The sequence below is a fragment of the Oncorhynchus tshawytscha genome, linkage group LG05 (assembly GCF_018296145.1).
Source record: "Oncorhynchus tshawytscha isolate Ot180627B linkage group LG05, Otsh_v2.0, whole genome shotgun sequence".
In the NCBI taxonomy this organism is placed as follows: Eukaryota; Metazoa; Chordata; class Actinopteri; order Salmoniformes; family Salmonidae; genus Oncorhynchus; species Oncorhynchus tshawytscha.
This window is the reverse complement of record NC_056433.1, coordinates 57,079,507-57,101,982: the sequence shown is the minus strand read 5'-3', so window position 1 is coordinate 57,101,982 and position 22,476 is coordinate 57,079,507. Positions and strand designations below refer to the sequence as shown.

General features: G+C 44.7%; 1 protein-coding gene across 2 annotated transcripts in view; it reads left to right on the top strand.

Annotated features, from left to right (window-relative positions):
- The window catches only part of adamts10 (ADAM metallopeptidase with thrombospondin type 1 motif, 10), a 54,665-nt gene extending 37,259 nt beyond the window's left edge, over positions 1 to 17,406 (top strand). For both annotated transcript variants that reach the window (XM_042322129.1, XM_042322130.1), the window contains exons 18-25: positions 2,012 to 2,092; positions 2,275 to 2,438; positions 2,518 to 2,644; positions 3,518 to 3,647; positions 3,807 to 4,011; positions 4,265 to 4,441; positions 15,239 to 15,413; positions 15,511 to 17,406. In XM_042322129.1, coding sequence (XP_042178063.1) covers positions 2,012 to 2,092; positions 2,275 to 2,438; positions 2,518 to 2,644; positions 3,518 to 3,647; positions 3,807 to 4,011; positions 4,265 to 4,441; positions 15,239 to 15,413; positions 15,511 to 15,620 — 1,169 coding nt within the window. In that variant the 3' untranslated portion in view covers positions 15,621 to 17,406. The remainder of the gene's footprint in view (positions 1 to 2,011; positions 2,093 to 2,274; positions 2,439 to 2,517; positions 2,645 to 3,517; positions 3,648 to 3,806; positions 4,012 to 4,264; positions 4,442 to 15,238; positions 15,414 to 15,510) is intronic.
- Positions 17,407 to 22,476: the final 5,070 nt, after the last annotated feature.

The following is a 22,476-nucleotide window of genomic DNA, read 5'->3' as shown; positions in this document are numbered from 1 at the left end:
GCAGGTACATGATACTGCACTAACCCTAATGCCTAACGTCACCCTGCAGGTACATGATACTGCACTAACCCTAATGCCTTCTCAAACACTTGAATAATATTAACCATGGATAAGTTTCCTTAGATCCTCAGAACACATTTCCTTAGGTTCTACATGTGATTGGAATACAATTCTGTATCAATTTCCTTAGATCCCTGAACTAGTTTCCTTAGGTTCTACCTACCACCGGTGAGATTCATTATTATAGGAAAATAGTTCTGCCAAATTGAACCCCTACATTTTGTGGATGAGGAGGATGAGATCTTTTACCATGAAGTCTCGGCTGGAAAATCCCTCACAGAGATTTTTAAATAAGGTCTCTTAATTATTTTTTTGTTGCCAGAGGGAAGTCTTGAGTCCAAGCTGAGGGAAACGGATCAAAACGCCAGGTCGCTCTCATCCGGGTCACACAACCAAATGTTGTGGAAAACCCCATCCAAAGATGAAGGCAGAGACTATTTCATGATATTATAGAAAACCATTTAATACAAGCAGCTGCAGGGGAGATCCACCTCTGATTTCACAAGGAACTCAATGAATACATATTTACATGTCCACCCTTATATAGTGGGAGGTGATCATACTATCATATTGTTTACACAAGTTTTTTCAACACATCAACAGGTCCAGAACAGTTGCTCTGTGTCAGGGTGCAGACATACCAAGAGTCTATGGAAGGCATAACATCACAGTCCAACACTGAACATATCCCTTGTGAAGTTACAACAGCTCACTCCAAATTCTGCCACCACAATATGGAGACCTTGGGCTTTCTTTTCCACTGGCGAGGAAGGCTGTGGGGGTGGAAGGCTGTGGGGGTGGAAGGCTGTGGGGGTGGAAGGCTGTGGGAGGCTGTGGAGGGGGGAGGCTTCGTGGGAGGAAGGAGTGTGTGGGGTTTCTCTTGTGCCCGTTTGGGGGATGTGGCAGGCAGTTTTAGGTGTGGGTTGCAGGAGTGGTATCCCTTCTGCAACCCTCAGAGTGAACACACCTTCCTGGGGTGGCCACAGCTCGGTGGCTGGAACCACATTGGCCAGCTCAGCAACAGCCTTAGCCTGGGCCTACACTCTGGTTCCTGGCTGATTTAAGAGCCACCGAACAGTCATGTCTACAGGGTTTTTTATGTCTCTGAGGTGCAGACCAATCCTCACTCCCAGGAGGGTTTAAATGGGGTTTGTTGTCATTCACTAACCAAGCAGTACAGCAGATGGGCTGGTGTTTTGAGCATGTTGTTCTATCTAGAGATTCACACCTAAGAGTGACAATGGTGCCATTTTTATCCCCTGCCTCTGCAACCTTACTAGTTCCATCTGAGGTCTGAGACGCTCTCTCATCTATCTTTCTAGGTTCTCTCTTTTTCTCCTCTCTTCATCTGTCGAGTCTATCCTCTCTCTCTCTCTCTCTTTCAGTCTGTCTGTGTCTATCTGTCTAGTCTGTCCAGTCTGTAACTTTGGTTGTGGTGGAGGGTTACTCAGGGGTTGAGGGCCAGGGGTTTATTGCTCTTTGGCTCTCTCTTTACCGCATAGGCCCCTGATTGTTAACAGAAAAACCTCTCCCTCTCCAGCTGCCAGGAACCGCAAGTACAGAGCCGGGTTACTGAATTTACTCACTGCACTGACTGCTGCACCAGAGAGGGGTCAAAAGTCAAGCCTCTCCTTTCCTCAGCGGTCGCACCATTGGAATGGATTATTTTGAAAACTTTTTTTTTTGTGAGACTGAAGTTATTTACAGGGCTGTGGTGGCTGGCTGGACAGCACAGCCTGGCTTCAAACATGGTTACTGAACGCTGCCCAGGAATTTGGTTGGAATCCGAAGGCTCTGTTTATTCCATTGAAGTCCTACAGAGTAAAACACTATTTATACATCATTCTCCCTCCAGTATGTCAGTGAATAAAACTTCCACATTGCCTTTCTCCTCTTTGTGTGTGTGTGTGTGTGTGTGTGTGTGTGTGTGTGTGTGTGTGTGTGATCCCAGGTTATGAAGAGGTGGTCCGAATCCCCAAAGGATCTACCTTCATTCATATTCAGGAGCTCAACATCTCCCTCAACTACCTAGGTGAGAGTTCATGTCTCTTCTGTGTCACACAATGTGTTATTCTGTCATGCTGGATTCTATAGTGTGCATTCACACTCAAACTGAAATTAAAATGTAAGTGCATCGGCACATCAGTAACGCTGTTATTAGAACTATTATAACATATAACACGTTTGTTATAACTCGTTCCTTCTCTGCTATAGTGCTGAAGAGTAAAGGGGACCAGTACTTCATCAATGGGAAGCTGACCATCGACACCCCTCGTAGGTTCGACATCACAGGGACCACCTTCCACTACCGCCGACCCACTGATGAGCCTGAGACCCTGGAGGCCCTGGGGCCCACCAACATGACTCTCATCGTCATGGTAATGGCCTAGCTGTGTGTGTTATTGTGTGTGTTTAACGGTAATTATTCTATGGAATAACATGCGTGTGTGTGTGTAGGTGCTGGTGAGGGACGAGAACCCAGGGATCCACTACCGCTTCAACCCTCCAGTCAACAGAGACCCTCTGACTGGATACGCCTGGCACTACACATCCTGGTCCCGATGCTCTGCACTCTGCGCTGGGGGTACCACCACTACTGGCTCTATAACTCTGTACTGTACTCTTCTCTGGCTCTATCATTGCTCATTGATTGATTGATATTATTTGATTCAGAAATGCACACAGACTTTTATTCATGCAGTTCAATCTTTTATCCCATGTTCATTTCATATTATTGAGGCTAAAAATACCATCATGGTCGTCATGACACACCCATTGTGTTTTACTAATGATCCATTTATCTGCTGGGCAGGGCTGGGTCCTCCATATAGACAGTCTATTGACCTCTCTAGTAAACTCACTGACCCACTCAGGCACATACATGCACAGTGCATACCCTCACTTTCTCCACGGCTTTCTCATATTCCCTCTCTCACACACACACACACAAACACATGCTGGTACATAAAATAGTTTTTGAGAGTTTTCCTAACGTAACACTGACCCTGGGGAAACATGGGAATGGAATGTTTATGAACAGAGGTACTGTGGGGTTGGTGAAACCGCAGGAGTTCGTGCTGAAGCCAACTTTGAAGTTACACACACTTTCTTTCTTTTGCTTTCTTTCTGTTGCGGGTAAATGATCCAAAGTAACTAGCTTGATATAAACTAATTTACTTTTGTTTAAAAGCACATTTCCTTGACCCTAATGTCAGCAAAACAAGCGAGAGGAAAAGTGCTTGTACAAGTTCTACACTTTTACATAATTCAACACACACTCTTATCCAGTAGAGGGTATACATTTTCATACTGGTCCACTGTGGGATTTGAACCCACAACCTTGGCGTTGCAAGCAGAGTGTTCTACCAACTGAGCCACACAGTGTGAGCTGCATCAGAGGAATGATCAAAAGAGTTGTCGCTGTTTTATAATGTTTTTCTCTCCTTCTCTCTGTCAGGTGCTCAGATCCAGCAGGTCGTGTGTAAGAAGCAAGCTGATCACTCTGTGGTCTACAACCACTTCTGTGACAAGAAGAGCAAACCCAAAGACAAGAAGCGAGGCTGCAACTCTGAGCCATGCTCCCCAAGGTGAGTGTCAATGTATCTGTCCCACTGTGTGTTTGGAGCTCCTCTGATTGGGCCCTTATGACTATATACGCAGAATAAGTTTTTACCTATCATGTTTGTATGTACATGAGTGTGAGATCCTGCTGAACTAAGCCCTGTCTGTCTGTGTCTCTCCCACAGCTGGGGGTCTGGGGAGTGGTCTGAGTGCAGTCGCAGCTGTAACGGGGGCCTGAGGACCAGAGAGGTGCTGTGTAAGAGGAAGATCTCTCCTACAGAGGAGAAGGTGCAGGACGACGGCGCCTGTACCCCCCCAGGACCACCCCTCACTGAGCCCTGCAACAACCACACCTGCCCCCCAGAGTGGCTGGCCCTGAACTGGTCAGAGGTATACCCAAAATACCCCCAGAAGCCTATCCAACTTTTTTTTTTAAACTAACAAGCAGAATCTAGAGATTTCTTGAAATAGAGAGAAGTTACTTACCTCGATACTTTCTGTCCCTATTCAACATTTCTGTGTGTAACCAATGCCACCTGCTGGTTGGATTATGTACTGGTCTCTGGTGTGCTCTGGGGCTATAGAGGCTGGAGTTCTGATTTGAATAATCTCTCTCTCAATCTCATCCCTCTCTCTCCCCCAGTGTAATCCCAGCTGTGGTCCAGGGTTCAGGCACCGTGTCCTTCTGTGTAAGAGGGGGGAGAGTGGAGGCACACTGCCAGAGTCCCAGTGTCCCAAGTATGGGCGTCCCACCACCAGGGTACGCTGTAACCTGCAGCGCTGCCCACCCCCCATGTGGGTCGCAGGGCCCTGGGGAGAGGTAAGGCTGGGGTTAACATGGGCTCTGCTCTGTATTGAACTATGCCCTCATTTAACTAGACCTCCTACAGGTGTAGGATATTAATTTGACCAGTTTTGCCTCAGGAGTAAAATAATCTAAATGAGTTTTGATAGACGACAGTAGGCTATAGTTTAGGTGTAGCCTGAGGCTGCATTTCGGATACACTTGTATGTCGTAGCGGAGACCAATATCTATCTTGTGTTATTAAGCTACAGTTGAAGTCGGAAGTTTACATACACCTTAACCAAATACATTAAACTCCGTTTTCACAATTCCTGACATTTAATCCAAGTAAAAATTCCCTGTTTTAGGATCACCACTTTATTTTAAGAATGTGAAATGTCAGAATAAGAGTAGAGAGATTTCTTTCAGCTTTTATTTCTTTCATCACATTCCCAGTGGGTCAGAGGTTTACATACACTCAATTAGTATTTGGTAGCATTGCCTTTAAATTGTTTAACTTGGGTCAAACGTTTCGGGTAGCCTTCCACAAGCTTCCCACAATAAGTTGGTGAATTTTTGGCCCATTCCTCCTGACAGAGCTGGTGTAACTGAGTCAGGTTTGTAGGCCTCCTTGCTCGCACACGCTTTTTCAGTTCTGCCAACAAATTTTCTATAGGATTGAGGTCAGGGCTTTGTGATGGCCACTCCAATACCTTGACTTTGTTGTCCTTAAGCCATTTTGCCACAACTTTGGAAGTATGCTTGGGGTCATTGTCCATTTGGAAGACCCATTTACGACCAAGCTTTAACTTCCTGACTGATGTCTTGAGATGTTGCTTCAATATATCCACAATTTTCCTCCTTTATGATGCCATCTATTTTGTGATGTCCCCCTGGCCCTCCTGCAGCAAAGCACCTTCACAACATGATGCTGCCACCCCCGTGCTTCACGGTTGGGATGGTGTTCTTCGACTTGCAAGCCTCCCACTTTACCTCCAAACATGATTTAATTTTTTAAATTTTATTTCACCTTTATTTAACCAGGTAGGCAAGTTGAGAACAAGTTCTCATTTACAATTGCGACCTGTCCAAGATAAAGCAAAGCAGTTCGACACATACAACAACAACACAGAGTTACACATGGAGTAAAACAAACCTACAGTAGAAAAATAAGTCTATATACGATGTGAGCAAAGGTGAGATAAGGGAGGTAAAGGCAAAAAAAGGCCATAGTGGCGAAGTAAATACAATTTAGCAAGTAAAACACTGGAATGGTAGATTTGCAGTGGAAGAATGTGCAAAGTAGAAATATAAATAATGGGGTGCAAAGGAGCAAAATAAATACAGTAGGGGAAGAGGTAGTAGTTTGGGCTAAATTATAGATGGGCTATGTGCAGTAATCTGTGAGCTGCTCTGACAGCTGGTGCTTAAAGCTAGTCAAATCAAATCAAATTTATTTATATAGCCCTTCGTACATCAGCTGATATCTCAAAGTGCTGTATAGAAACCCAGCCTAAAACCCCAAACAGCAAGCAATTCAGGTGTAGAAGCACGGTGGCTAGGAAAAACTCCCTAGAAAGGCCAAAACCTAGGAAGAAACCTAGAGAGGAACCAGGCTATGTGGGGTGGCCAGTCCTCTTCTGGCTGTGCCGGGTGGAGATTATAACAGAACATGGCCAAGATGTTCAAATGTTCATAAATGACCAGCATGGTCGAATAATAATAAGGCAGAACAGTTGAAACTGGAGCAGCAGCACAGTCAGGTGGAAGTTGAAACTGGAGCAGCAGCATGGCCAGGTGGACTGGGGACAGCAAGGAGTCATGTCAGGTAGTCCTGGGGCATGGTCCTAGGGCTCAGGTCAGTTGAAACTGGAACAGCAGCATGGCCAGGTGGACTGGGGACAGCAAGGAGTCATGTCAGGTAGTCCTGGGGCATGGTCCTAGGGCTCAGGTCCTCCGAGAGAGAGAAAGAAAGAGAGAAGGAGAGAATTAGAGAACGCACACTTAGATTCACACAGGACACCGAATAGGACAGGAGAAGTACTCCAGATATAACAAATTGACCCCAGCCCCCCGACACATAAACTACTGCAGCATAAATACTGGAGGCTGAGACAGGAGGGGTCAGGAGACACTGTGGCCCCATCCGAGGACACCCCGGACAGGGCCAAACAGGAAGGATATAACCCCACCCACTTTGCCAAAGCACAGCCCCCACACCACTAGAGGGATATCTTCAACCACCAACTTACCATCCTGAGACAAGGCTGAGTATAGCCCACAAAGATCTCCGCCACGGCACAACCCAAGGGGGGGCGCCAACCCAGACAGGATGACCACAACAGTGAATCAACCCACTCAGGTGACGCACCCCCTCCAGGGACGGCATGAGAGAGCCCCAGTAAGCCAGTGACTCAGCCCCTGTAATAGGGTTAGAGGCAGAGAATCCCAGTGGAAAGAGGGGAACTGGCCAGGCAGAGACAGCAAGGGCGGTTCGTTGCTCCAGAGCCTTTCCGTTCACCTTCCCACTCCTGGGCCAGACTACACTCAATCATATGACCCACTGAAGAGATGAGTCTTCAGTAAAGACTTAAAGGTTGAGACCGAGTTTGCGTTTCTGACATGGGTAGGCAGACCGTTCCATAAAAATGGAGCTCTATAGGAGAAAGCCCTGCCTCCAGCTGTTTGCTTAGAAATTCTAGGGACAATTAGGAGGCCTGCGTCTTGTGACCGTAGCGTACGTGTAGGTATGTACGGCAGGACCAAATCAGAGAGATAGGTAGGAGCAAGCCCATGTAATGCTTTGTAGGTTAGCAGTAAAACCTTGAAATCAGCCCTTGCTTTGACAGGAAGCCAGTGTAGAGAGGCTAGCACTGGAGTAATATGATCAAATTTTTTGGTTCTAGTCAGGATTCTAGCAGCCGTATTTAGCACTAACTGAAGTTTATTTAGTGCTTTATCCGGGTAGCCGGAAAATAGAGCATTGCAGTAGTCTAACCTAGAAGTGACAAAAGCATGGATTAATTTTTCTGCATCATTTTTGGACAGAAAGTTTCTGATTTTTGCAATGTTACGTAGATGGAAAAAGCTGTCCTCGAAATGGTCTTGATATGTTCTTCAAAAGAGAGATCAGGGTCCAGAGTAACGCCGATGTCCTTCACAGTTTTATTTGAGACGACTGTACAACCATTAAGATTAATTGTCAGATTCAACAGAAGATCTCTTTGTTTCTTGGGACCTAGAACAAGCATCTCTGTTTTGTCCGAGTTTAATAGTAGAAAGTTTGCAGCCATCCACTTCCTTATGTCTGAAACACATGCTTCTAGCGAGGGCAATTTTGGGGCTTCACCATGTTTCATTGAAATGTACAGCTGTGTGTCATCCGCATAGCAGTGAAAGTTAACATTATGTTTTCGAATAACATCCCCAAGAGGTAAAATATATAGTGAAAACAATAGTGGTCCTAAAACGGAACCTTGAGGAACACCGAAATTTACAGTTGATTTGTCAGAGGACAAACCATTCACAGAGACAAACTGATATCTTTCCGACAGATAAGATCTAAACCAGGCCAGAACATGTCCGTGTAGACCAATTTGGGTTTCCAATCTCTCCAAAAGAATGTGGTGATCGATGGTATCAAAAGCAGCACTAAGGTCTAGGAGCACGAGGACAGATGCAGAACCTCGGTCCGATGCCATTAAAATGTAATTTACCACCTTCACAAGTGCCGTCTCAGTGCTATGATGGGGTCTAAAACCAGACTGAAGCATTTCATATACATTGTTTGTCTTCAGGAAGGCAGTGAGTTGCTGAGCAACAGCCTTCTCTAAAAATTTTGAGAGGAATGGAAGATTCGATATAGGCCCGATAGTTTTTTATATTTTCTGGGTCAAGGTTTGGCTTTTTCAAGAGAGGCTTTATTACTGCCACTTTTAGTGAGTTTGGTACACATCCGGTGGATAGAGAGCCGTTTATTATGTTCAACATAGGAGGGCCAAGCACAGGAAGCAGCTCTTTCAGTAGTTTAGTTGGAATAGGGTCCAGTATGCAGCTTGAAGGTTTAGAGGCCATGATTATTTTCATCATTGTGTCAAGAGATATAGTACTAAAACACTTGAGCGTCTCTCTTGATCCTAGGTCCTGGCAGAGTTGTGCAGACTCAGGACAACTGAGGTTTGGAGGAATACGCAGGTTTAAAGAGGAGTCCGTAATTTGCTTTCTAATAATCATAATCTTTTCCTCAAAGAAGTTCATGAATTTATCACTGCTAAAGTGAAAGTCATCCTCTCTTGGGGAATGCTGCTTTTTAGTTAGCTTTGCGACAGTATCAAAAAGGAATTTCGGATTGTTCTTATTTTCCTCAATTAAGTTATGGTCATGAGGGAGATGAGTGTTTCCAGTTTCAGAGATTTTTGTAGTTCGTTCCAGTCATTGGCAGCAGAGAACTGTAAGGAGAGGCGGCCAAAGGAAGAATTGGTTTTGGGGGTGACCAGAGAGAGATACCTGCTGGAGCGCGTGCTACAGGTGGGTGCTGCTATGGTGACCAGCGAGCTGAGATAAGGGGGACTTTACCTAGCAGGGTCTTGTAGATGACCTGGAGGCAGTGAGTTTGGCGACAAGTATGAAGTGAGGGCCAGCCAACGAGAGCGTACAGGTCGCAGTGGTGGGTAGTATATGGGGCTTTGGTGACAAAACGGATGGCACTGTGATAGACTGCATCCAATTTATTGAGTAGGGTATTGGAGGCTATTTTGTAAATGACATTGCCAAAGTCGAGGATCGGTAAGATGGTCAGTTTTACGAGGGTATGTTTGTCAGCATGAGTGAAGGATGCTTTGTTTGCGACATAGGAAGCCAATTCTAGATTTAACTTTGGATTGGAGATGTTTGATGTGAGTCTGGAAGGAGAGTTTACAGTCTAACCAGACACCTAGGTATTTGTAATTGTCCACATATTCCGTCCAGAGTAGTGATGCTGGACGGGCGGGCAGATGCAGGCAGCGATCGGTTGTAGAGCATGCATTTAGTTTTACTTGTATTTAAGAACAGTTGGAGGCCGCGGAAGGAGAGTTGTATGGCATTGAAGCTCGTCTGGAGGGTTGTTAACAGTGTCCAAAGAAGGGCCAGAAGTATACAGAATGGTGTCGTCTGCATAGAGGTGGATCAGAGACTCACCAGTAGCAAGAGCGACATCATTGATGTATACAGAGAAGAGAGCCGGCGCAAGAATTGAACCCTGTGGTACCCCCATAGAGACTGCCAGAGGCCCGGACAACAGGTCCTCTGATTTGACACACACACTGAACTCTATCAGATAAGTAGTTGGTGAACCAGGGGAGGCAATCATTTGAGAATCCAAGGCTATCGAGTCTGCCTATGAGGATGTGGTGATTGACAGAGTCGAAAACCTTGGCCAGGTCAATGAATACGGCATCACAGTAATGTCTCTTATCGATGCCGGTTATGATATCGTTTAGGACCTTGAGCGTGGCTGAGGTGCACCCATGACCAGCTCTGAAACCAGATTGCATAGCGGAGAAGATGCGGTGGGATTCTAAATGGTGGGTAATCTGTTTGTTGACTTGGCTTTCGAAGACCTTAGAAAGGCAGGGTAGGATAGATATAGGTCTGTAGCAGTGTGGGTCAAGACTGTTCCCCCCTTTGAAGAGGGGGATGACCGCAGCTGATTTCCAATCTTTGGGAATTTCAGACGACACGAAGGAGAGGTTGAACATGCTAGTAATAGGGGGTGCAACAATTTCGGCAGATAATTTTAGAAAGAAAGGGTCCAGATTGTCTAGCTCGGCTGATTTGTAGGGGTCCAGATTTTACAGCTCTTTCAGAACATCAGCTGACTGGATTTGGGTGAAGGAGAAGTGGGGAAGGCTTGGGTGAGCCGCTGTGGGGGGTACAGTGCTGTTGACTGGGGTAGGGGTAGCCAGGTGGAAAGCATGGCCAGCCGTAGAAAAATGCTTATTGAAATTCTCAATTTTAGTGGATTTATTGGTGGTGACAGAGTTTCCTATCCTCAGTGCAGTGGGCAGCTGGGAGGAGGTGTTCTTATTCTCCAAGGACTTTACAGTGTCCCAGAACTTTTTTGAGGTTGTTGCAGGAAGCAAATGTCTGCTTGAAAAAGCTAGCCTTGGCTTTTCTAACTGCCTGTGTATATTGGTTTCTAACTTCCCTGAAAAGTTGCATATCACGGGGGCTGTTCGATGCTAATGCAGAACACCATAGGATGTTTTTGTGTTGGTTAAGGGTAGTCAGGTCTGGAGAGAACCAAGTGCTATATCCTGGTTCTAAATTTCTTGAATGGGGCATGCTTATTTAAGTTGGTGAGGAAGGCATTTAAAAAACAAAAAAAACAGGCATCCTCTATTGACGGAATGAGGTCAATATCCTTCCAGAAAGGCCTGCTCGCTGAAGTGTTTCAGGGAGCGTTTGACAGTGATGAGTGGAGGCCGCTTGACCGCTGACCCATTACGGATGCAGGCAACGAAGCAGTGATTGCTGAGATCTAGGTTGAAAACAGCAGAGGTGTATTTAGAGGGCAAGTTGGTTAGGATGATATCTATGAGGGTGCTGTGTTTACGGCTTTGGGGTGGTACCTGGTAGGTTCATTGATCATTTGTGTGAGATTGAGGGCATCAAGCTTAGATTGTAGGATGGCTGGGGTGTTAAGCATGTTCCAGTTTAGGCCACCTAGCAGCACGAGCTCTGAAGAGCGATGGGGGGCAATCAGTTCACATATGGTGTCCAGAGCACAGTTTGGGGCAGAGGGTGGTCTATAGCAGGCGGCAACGAACGGTGAGAGACGTGTTTTTAGAGTTGGATTTTTAAAAGTAGAAGTTCAAATTGTTTGGGTACAGACCTGGATAGTAGGACAGAACTCTGCAGGCTATCTCTGTAGTAGATTGCAACACAGCCCCCTTTGGCCGTTCTATCTTGTCTGAAAATGTTGTAGTTAGGGATGGAGATTTCAGAGTTTTTGGTGGTCTTCCTAAGCCAGGCTTCAGACACGGCTAGGACATGCGGGTTGGCAGAGTGTGCTAAAGCAGTGAATAAAACAAACTTAGGGAGGAGGCTTCTATTGTTAACATACATGAAACCAAGGCTATTACGGTTACAGAAGTCATCAAAAGAGAGCGCCTGGGGAATGGGAGTGGAGCTAGGCACTTCAGGTCCTGGATTCACCTCTATATCACCAGAGGAGGAGTAGGATAAGGGTACGGCTAAAAGATATGAGAATTGGTTGTCTAGGACGTCCGGAACAGAGAGTAAAAGGAGGTTTCTGGGGGCGATAAAATAGCTTCAAGGTATAATGTACAGACAAAGGTATGGTAGGATGTGAATACAGTGGAGGTAAACCTAGGCATTGAGTGATGATGAGAGAGATATTGTCTCTAGAAACATCATTGAAACCAGGTGATGTCATCTTATAAAAAACAATCAATCAATCATAATCTCTAGTTAACTACACATGGTTGATATTACTAGTTTATCTAGTGTGTCCTGTGTTGCATATAATCTGACTGAGCATACAAGCGTACAAGTATCTGACTGAGCGGTGTTAGGCAGCAGCAGGCTAGTAAGCATTCATTCAAACAGCACTTTTGTGCGTTTTGCCAGCAGCTCTTCGTTATGCATCAAGCATTGTGCTGTTTATGACTTCAAGCCTATTAACTCCCGAGATGAGGCTGGTGTAACCGATGTGAAAGGGCTAGCTAGTTAGCGGGGTGTGCGCTAATAGCATTTCAAACGTCACTCGCTCTGAAACTTGGAGTGGTTGTTTCCCTTGCTCTGCATTGGTAACGCTGCTTCGAGGGTGGCTGTTGTCGTTGTGTTCCTGGTTCGAGCCCAGGGAGGAGCGAGGAGAGGGACGGAAGCTATACTGTTACACTGGCAATACTAAAGTGCCTATAAGAACATCTAATAGTCAAAGGTTGCTGAAATACAAATGGTATAGAGGGAAATAGTCCTATAATTCCTATAATAACTACAACCTAAAACTTCTTACCTGGGAATATTGAAGACTCATGTTAAAAGGAACCACCAGCTTTCATATATTCTCATGTTCTGAACAAGGAACATAAACGTTAGCTTTCTTACATAGCACATATTGTACTTTTACTTTCTTCTCCAACACTTAGTTTTTGCATTATTTAAACCAAATTGAACATGTTTCATTGTTTATTTGAGGCTAAATAGATTTTATTGTATTATATTGAGTTAAAATAAGTGTTCATTCAGTATTGTTGCAATTGTCATTATTACAAATAAAAAATTTAAAAATCGGCCGATTAATCGGTATCTGCTTTTTTGGCCATCCAATAATCGGTATCGGCATTGAAAAATCATAATCGGTCGACCTCTAATCTCTAGGAGACAGAACGCGTCTCCTTCCTGAGCGGTATGATGGCTGCGTGGTCCCATGGTGTTTATACTTGCGTACTATTGTTTGTACAGATGAACGTGGTACCTTCAGGTGCTTGGAAATTGCTCCCAAGGATAAACCAGACTTGTGGAGGTCTACAATCTTTTTGCTGAGGTCTTGGCTGATTTCTATAGATTTTCCCATGATGTCATGCAAAGAGACACTGAGTCTGAAGGTAGGCCTTGAAATACATCCACAGGTACATCTCCAATTGACTGAAATTATGTCAATTAGCCTATCAGAAGCTTCTAAAGCCATGACATAATTTTCTGGAATTTTCCAAGCTGTTTACAGGCACAGTCAACTTAGTGTATGTAAACCTCTGACCCACTGGAATTGTGATACAATTGTTGGAAAAATGACTTGTGTCATGCACAAAGTAGATGTCCTAACCGACTTGCCGAAACTTTAGTTTGTTAACAAGAAATTTGTGGAGTGGTTGAAACACTTAGGTTGAAGTCATTAAAACTCGTTTATGTAAACTTCCGACTTCAACTGTATATAAAACAACGGTTGTTGATGTGTATGGCTGCATTTCAGATACATTTTTTAAACATTTGAATGTCGCAGTAGTAGGACTGACTGTAGTAGGAAATGTATTCTGTCTGGTGCTTTAACGTTTGAGCGAGAGAGAAAGAAAACTGTGGACTCGACTATTTCAGCCACACCTGTTGCTGACAGGTGTATAAAATTGAGCACACAGCCATGCAATCTCCATAGACAGACATTGGCAGTAGAGTGGCCTTACTGAAAAGCTCAGTGACATTCAAAGTGGCGCCGTCATAGGATTCTACCTTTTAAACAAGTCAGTTCGTCATATTTCTTCCCTGCTAGAGCTGCCCGGTCAACTGTAAGTACTGTTATTGTGAAGTGGGAACGTCTATGAGCAAAAACGGTTCAGCCACAAAGTGGTAGGCCACACAAGCTCACAGATTGGGACCACCGAGTGCTGAAGCGCACAGCGTATAAAAATTGTCTGTCCTCGGTTGCAACACTCACTTCTGAGTTCCAAACTTCCTTTTGAAAGCAACGGCAGCACAATAATTGTCGGGAGCTTCATGAAACGGGTTTCCATGGCCAACCAGCCACACACAAGCCTAAAATCACCATGCTCATTGCCAAGCGTAGGTTGGAGTGGTGTAAAGCTTGCCACTATTGGACTCTGGAGCAGTGGAAACGTGTTCTCTGGAGTGATGATTCACGCTTCACCATCTGGTAGTCCGACTGGACGGATCTGGATTTGGCGGATGCCAGAAGAATGCTACCAGCCCGAATGCATAGTGCCAACTGTAATGTTTGGTGGATGAGGAATAATGGTCTGGGGCTGTTTTTCATGGTTCGAGCTAGTTCCAGGGAAGAGATCTTAATGCGACAGCATACAATGACATTCTATACGATTCTGTGCTTCCAACTTTGTGGCAGTTTGGGAAAGGCCCTTTCCTGTTTCAGCATGACAATGCCCCTGTGCACAAAGCGAGATCCATACGGAAATGGTTTGTTGAGATTGGTGTAGAACTTGACTGGCCTGCACAGAGCCCTGACCTCAACCTCATTGAACACCTTTGGATGAATTGGAACGCCGACTGTGACCCAGGCCTAATTGCCAACATCAGTGCCCGACCTCACTAAGACTCTTGTGGCTGAATGGAAGCAAGTCCCCGCAGCAATGTTCCAACATCTAGTGGAAAACCTTAAGAGTGGAGGCTGATATAGCAGCAAAGGGGGGACTGACTCCATATTAATGCCCATGATTTTGGAATGTGATGTTTGACATGCAAGGTGTCCACATACTTTTGGTCATGTAGTGTATGTAGGTCCTTGACTGATTGATGTATTGAAGTGAAGAGGAAATACTAGACCATGTTAATCTTTCCTGTTTAGATTTGTATAGTAGGCCTCCTGAGTGTTGCAGTGGTCTAAGGCACTGCATCACAGTGCTAGCTGTGCCACTAGAGATCCTGGTTCGCGACCGGGAGACCCATGGGGCGAAGCACAATTGGCCCAGTGTCATCCGGGTTAGGGGAGGGTTTGGACGGCAGGGATGTACTTGTCCCATCACACGGTGGGCCGAGTGCAATGCACGCTGACACGGTCACCAGGTGTACCGTGTTTTCTTCGACACGTTGGTGTGGCTGGGTTAAGCAGGCATTATGTCAAGAAGCAGTGTGGCTTGGCTGGGTTGTGTTTCGGGGGACACATGGCTCTCGACCTTCGCCTCTTCCGGGACAAGACTGTAACTACCAATTGGATACTGCGAAATTGGGGAGAAAAAGGGGTAAAAAATAATTAAATTAATAATACATTTATAAAGTGCTCTATTGTCAGTCTTTACTATGTCCTCATAGTTTTGTGACCTGTCTCTCTCTATCTCTCGCTCTCTATCCGTTCTATGTTAGTGCTCAGCCAATTGTGGTCTGGGTCAGGAGATGCGCTCTGTGCAGTGTCTTGTACACACCGGCCAGCCGTCCAATGAGTGCCCAGACCTCCTGCGCCCGGCAGCCATGCAGCAGTGCAAGAGCAAATGTGACCTCAGCAGCCTACCCATGGACATCCCTGAGGGTGACCCTGAAGGTCAAAGTTCAACTCTGTATTAATTACCTTCTCAGTATATTTTCCTGCTAGCTTAATATCCACTTAAGATGTTTTAATATTTTTTTTTCCTTTCCAGAGTGTAAAGATGTGAACACAGTGGCGTACTGCCCCCTAGTGCTCAGGTTTAAGTTCTGCAGCCGCCCCTACTTCAGACAGATGTGCTGTAAGACCTGCCAAGGACACTGACCCCTGATCCAGAGTGAGAACCAGACCCATACTCGGAGTCATCCCCAGCGGGACCAGACCAGACCGCCTGAGCTGAACATTTCACAGGGGGAGGGACTGACAACCCATCGCACCACAGAGCAGCCTCTCTGACATCAGGGGAGGGTGAGAGAGAGAACTGTGCTTTTATCCCCACTCTGAAATTGCCCTAACTGATACCAGCTGTGGGGGCATTGCTGTGAAGACCAGATGGGCTGCTGGGATACCGCTGTTTCTATGTCCTTATATCCTTATTAGCGTTTGGTGCTACTACCATTGCCATGCTGGCTACAGGACTGGCCAAAGTACTCTGTTCAGCTTAGTTACATTTCTCTGTTGTTTATTAAGTGGCCCAATCTTACCCTGAGACACTGTCCATACGGACCTTTACTTGTATATTTACAGACATTGCTCTATGTGTACACAATCTACACTGTACAAATGAAATTTACCTGATACTTTATCACTTACCAAATGTTCATGTTAGTTATCTGGTGGCTGTCAACTCACGTGGTCTTCTTTGTTATCTTGTCAATGCTTTGTCTCAGAACTAAATCTTTATGAATTCTTATTAATATTGTGCTTTTTGAAAAGGGTTTGATTTGCACAAAGTATGGCTACTCATAAGGATACTGTATGTTTAGTTATTTGGGACTTGTCTTGACGACTCTACTGAATACCAAGGTTCTCCATCCACGGTCCGGTCTATGCTCATAACCGTTTACTCACCACTGTCTTGTCATGGGACCCAGCAAGGGCTGGTCAATGGTCGGTTCAGTTCACATCTAGCAGCTAACCTCAACACATCTATCATACTGTAGCCCTTACTGTACACATTTAGATACAGGCAAATGTACCGTGGCCTCATCAATGTGAAAAATGCTACATGGTACATGGTTCTCTGTACTAGTCACGTATACAGTGAGTGAAAAAGTGTCCATCACTGAGTGAAACACTTCCAACAACCGATTAGATGGGAACAGAGACCCTCACATGTCCTCTGGTCTTAAGTGGTCCTTCTGTCTGATAGCATGGCCCTGCTGCGCCTTTAATGGTCAACCAGTTAACTTCGGTTTTTAATATGCTGCATGTACAGTGAAGGCCTTTTTCCACATCCATCCATCTACTGAGCTCACACCAAGAACCAGCCCTTGCAATATGACCGCTCTGGTTTCTGTTGGAGTAACTAGGTTGTTATTACTCTCCTGATGGTGCTTTGGAATGGTGCTATTTCTTAGCTAATTATTGTCGTTATTTGTTGTCATTCTGGTGAATATAAAGTGCTTTTGTTGAGGTGCTAAAGAAATAGTGCTATATAAGTTTGTGAGAAGAGGAGAAGTTAACCCTTTATTTCCTTACCTACAGTAACTCAGTATGGGACAGACACATAAGTTACCAAACATTCAGTCTCTTATAAAACTGGGTGTCAGCACACTGACTGATACTTTACTATCTCACAAAAACCATAACAAAACTGTTTTAATAAAACATACTGTCTTATTTGACTGTCTAAATATGTAAGCTACATTTTCTATTTTCTATTTTGAACCATCTGTGTCTATGTTCATGGTGTGACCTCAGAGGCAAACCATTTTATCAAATATTAGGGACAATATTGTTTTGTTGTTTTCAGATGCTTATTGTTACAGATATGTACTGTGTTTTAATTACTACAGAAACATTCCCCCGTTCCCCATGTACAACCATTGAAATGAACATATTAAAGTGAATAAATATGGCGCATTGATAATAAATGCATTGAGCATTGTGTGCTTTAGCCTTTCTCCCTCTGGAAACCCCTGGCCCAGACAGAAAGCTAGATCATCAAATGATCATCCATCTATTTCTGTATCTCATAGATGTCATGGAAAATAATGACGCTAGTGTTTCCTCACTGAGGTTGTGATATGTCTGCGTTAGGCTCTTCCTGATTGGGGGAAATCTGCAGATGGTTACCGAGGCCTGGCATGAGTCATCCTCACCACTGACATGTTACGTTTCAGGCCAGGGCATAGCAGAGCTTAACTTGGGGCCTTCCCGGGGTATGCTGATGTTCACCCAGAATGAGGAGACTATTGAAGGCAAGTAGCCCCACATCTCTCAGCAATATACTCTATACTCATGATTAAACTGTGCTGATCTGAGGCCCACTGCACTTGCAGTAACACTGAATCTCTACTTGTCAGTGAAGAGCCGAAGAGCCTAGTTTAATTTAACGTTTTTTTTTTATCAGGAGTCATATTGAGACCAATGTCTCTTTTACAGATGAGCACTGAATTACCTAAATGACAAAATCAAAATATAAATACAAAACGCAAGCAGAATGAAAAACAAACCCATTCATCAGTAATGGGGTCCTCAATCAGCTTTCTGAATTTGCTTAGAGGCACCAAATTGAAGAACAGTTTGTTCCACAAATAAAGTGCAAGAAAACTAAAAGCTGATTTACCTAACTCAGGAGAGACCAAATTCATTTCCAGAGTTAGCCATCACTGAGAACGGGTGTGGTAATGCGTACAGTACCAGTCAAAAGTTCAGGCACACCTACTCATTCAAGGGTTTTTCTTTATTTTGACTATTTTCTACATTATAGAATAATAGTGAAGACATCAAATATATGAAATAACACGTATGGAATCATGTAGTAACCAAACATTTTTTAAACAAAGTATATTTTTAGTATATTTTTAGTTTCCTGAGCGAGAATAGTATTTTGTCATGGTCTCTGACCTCCCTATAGGCTGTCTCATCGTTGTCGGGGATCAGGCCTACTGTTGTGTCATTGGCAATCTTAATGAGGGTGTTGGAGTCGTGCCTGGCCATGCAGTCATGAGTGAATAGGGAGTACAGGAGGGGAATGAGCACGTGCCCCTGAGATGCCCCTGTGTTGAGGATCAGCGTGGTGGATGTGTTGTTACATATCCTTACCTCCTGGGGACTGACCATCAGGAAGTCCAGGATCCAGTTGCAGAGGGAGGTGTTTAGTCCCAGGGTCCTTAGCTTATTGATGAGCTTTGAGGGCACTATGGTGTTGAACGCTGAGCTGTAGTCAATGAATAGCATTCTCACGTAGGTGTTCCTTTTGTCCAGGTGGGAACAGGCCGTGTGGAGTGCAATAGAGATTGCATCATCTGTGGATCTGTTGGGGTGGTATGCAAATTGGAGTGGGTCTAGGGTTTCTGGGATAATGCTGTTGATGTGAGCCATGACCAGCCTTTCAAAGCACTTCATGGCTACAGACGTGTGTGCTACGGGTCGGTAGTCATTTAGGCAGGTTACCTTAGTGTTCTTGGGCACAGGCACTATGGTGGTCTGCTTAAAACATGTTGGTATTACAGACTCGGACAGGGAGAGGTTGAAAATGTCAGTGAAAGTCCCTGGGTTCGCGCCCAGGCTCTGTCGTAACCGGCCGCGACCGGGAGGTCCGTGGGGCGACGCACAATTGGCCTAGCGTCGCCCGGGTTAGGGAGGGCTTGGTCGGTAGGGGTGTCCTTGTCTCATCGCGCACCAGCGACTCCTGTGGCGGGCTGGGCGCAGTGTGCGCTAACCAAGGTGGCCAGGTGCACGGTGTTTCCTCCGGCGCATTGGTGCGGCTGGCTTCCGGGTTGGATGCACGCTGTGTTAAGAAGCAGTGCGGCTTGGTTGGGTTGTGTATCGGAGGACGCATGACTTTCAACCTTCGTCTCTCCCGAGCCCGTACGGGAGTTGTAGCGATGAGACAAGATAGTAGCTACTACAACAATTGGATACCACGACATTGGGGAGAAAAAGGGTCAAATTTTTACATTAAAAAAAAAAAATGTCAGTGAAGACACTTGCCAGTTGGTCAGCGCATGCTTGCAGTACACGTCCTGGTAATTCGTCTGGCCCTTCATCCTTGTGAATGTTGACCTGTTTAAAGGTCTTACTCACATCGGCAGTGGAGAGCGTGATCGCACAGTCTTTCGGAACAGCTGGTGCTCTCAAGCATGTTTCAGTGTTATTTGCCTCGAAGCGATTATAGAAGTAGTTTAGCTTGTCTGGTAGGCTCTTGTCACTGGGCAACTCTCGGCTGTGCTTCCCTTTGTAGTCTGTAATGGTTTGCAAGCCCTGACACATCCATCGAGCGTCAGAGCCGATGTAGTATGATTCGATCTTTGTCCTGTATTGACGCTTTGTTTGTTTGATGGTTTATCGCATAGCGGGATTTCTTACAAGCTTCCGGGTTAGAGTCCCTCTCCTTGAAAGCGGCAGCTCTAACCTTTAGCTCAGTGTGGATGTTGCCTGTAATCCATGGCTTCTGGTAGGGGTATGTACATACTGTCACTGTGGAGAAGCCAATGACTGATGTGGTGTACTCAATGCCATCGGAGGAATCCCGAAACATATTCCATTCTGTGCTAGAAAACAGTCCTGTAGTTTAGCATCTGCTTCATCTGACCACTTTTTTTTATTGATCTAGTCACTGGTGGTTCCTGCTTTAATTTTTGCTTGTAAACAGGAATCAGGAAGATAGAATTATGTTCAGATTTGCCAAATGGAGGGCGAGCTTCATATGTGTGTCTGTGTGGGGAGTAAAGGTGGTCCAGAGTTTTTTCCCTCTGGTTGCACATTTAACATGCTGATAGAAATGTGGTAAAATGTATTTAAGTTTCCCTGCATTAAAGTCCCCGGCCACTAGGAGCGCCGCCTCTAGGTGAACGTTTTCTTGTTTGCTTATGGTGGAAAACAGCTCATTCAATGCTGTCTTAGTGCCAGCCTCTGACTGTGGTGGTATGTAAACAGCTACGAAAAATACAGATGAAAACTCTCTCGGTAGATAGTGTGGTCTACAGCTTATCATGAGATAATCTACCTCAGGCGAGCAATAGCTCGAGACTTCCTTAGATATCGTGCACCAGCTGTTATTAACAAAAATACATAGTCCTCCGCCCCTTGTCTTACCAGACACCACTGTTCTATCCTGACAGTGCAGCGTATAACCAGCTTATAACCGGTATGTTAATCGTGTCGTCGTTCAGCCACGACTCCGTGATGCATAAGATATTACAGTTGTCCCGTTGGTAGTTTCATCTTGCGCATAGGTCATTGATTTTATTCTCCAAAGATTGCACGTTTGCTAGCAGAGTGGAAGGAAGTGGGAGTTTATTCAATCGCCTATGAATTCTCAGAAGGCAACCCGCCCTCTGGCCCCTTTTTCTCTGCCTCCTCTTCATGCAAATCACGGGGATCTGGGCTTGTTCCCGAGAAAGCAGTATATCGTTCGCGTCGGGCTCATCAGACTTGTTAAAGGAAAAAAAAAGATTCTGCCAGTCCATGGTGAGTAATCACAGTCCTGATGTCCAGAAGTTATTTTTGGTCATACGAGACGGTAGCGGCAACATTATGTACAAAATAAGTAAAAAAATAAGTTACAAACAATGCAAATAAACAAACAAAAAAACACATTTGGTTGGGGACACGTAAAACGTCTGCCGCCTTCTCCGGCGCCATTCTACGAACAATTCCTTCGACCTCATGGCTTGATTTTTGCTCTGACATGCACTGTCAACTGTGGGACCTTATATAGACAGGTGTGTGCCTTTCCAAATGTCCAATCAATTGAATTTACCACAGGTGGACTCCAATTAAGTTGTAGAAACATCTCAAGGATGATCAATGGAAACAGGATGCACCTGATCTCAATTTCGAGGCTCATAGCAAAGGGTCTGAATACTTATGTAAATAAGGTATTTCTGTATTTCTATTTCGGTTTGTCATTATGGAGTATTGTGTGTAGATTGACAAGGATTTTTTTTATTTAATACATTTGAGTGAGGCTGTAACGTAACAAAATGTGGAAAAAGTGAAGGGGTCTTAATACTTTCTGAATGCACTGTACTTAGTTCTACCTGCATTCAATACTAATTTCAGGTCAATACATTTTTTTGTAATACAATGAAGGCAGACTGTAGTGCAGATAGAGGGCAACAGTATCATTGACATATAAGTGCAGGTTACAATTTTATTGTTAATGTAAACAGTAAAAAGTCCCAGAATCTACCCTTGAGGGACTCCTTTCGTAAAATATCCAGAAGACCTGATTTAACACCATCAGTAGATAGACATTGAGTTCAATCTGTTCTAGGCTGCATGTAAACCAGTTACATGCAGTTACATGCAGCCGGGTCTAGGCCAATTGAGGAAATTCTCTGCGTGATGAACAGTCGAGAACTTTTGGCAGGTCAATGAAGAGGGCAGCACAATGTTGTCTTTTATCCATACAGTTAACCACATCATTTATAGCTAGGGATGCAGCAGAGCTAGTGCTATGACCTGGTCTAAACTCTGACTGATTTAAATTTAGGATACATTTCAAAGATAAGAAAGATCTTAGCTGAGAATTAATCAAGGATTCTAATATTTTAGCTAGGCAGGAAGTTTAGAAATAGAGCTATAATTATTTAGGTCACAAGGGTCACCGGCTTTGTGAAGGGGGAGTACATGGGCTGCCTTCCAAACCTTGGAGATAGTACCAGATATAATCATCAGGTAAAAAATATGGGTTATAATGATTCAGCAATCAGGGGGGCAGAGAGCTGCAGCAAAAATGGATAAAGCTGTAACGCTCGTCCTCTTCTTCTGACGAGGAGTCGCAAGGATCGGACCAAAGGGCAGCGTGGTACGTGTTCATGACGATATTCATTCAACTCAGAACGCTAAAACAAAAATAACAACGAGAATGATACGAACCGAAACAGTCCTGTCTGGTGACATACACAAAGACAGAAAATAAACACCCACGGAACACAAGTGGGAAAAGGCTCCCTAAGTATGTTTCTCAATCAGAGACAACTAAGGACACTTGCCTCTGATTGAG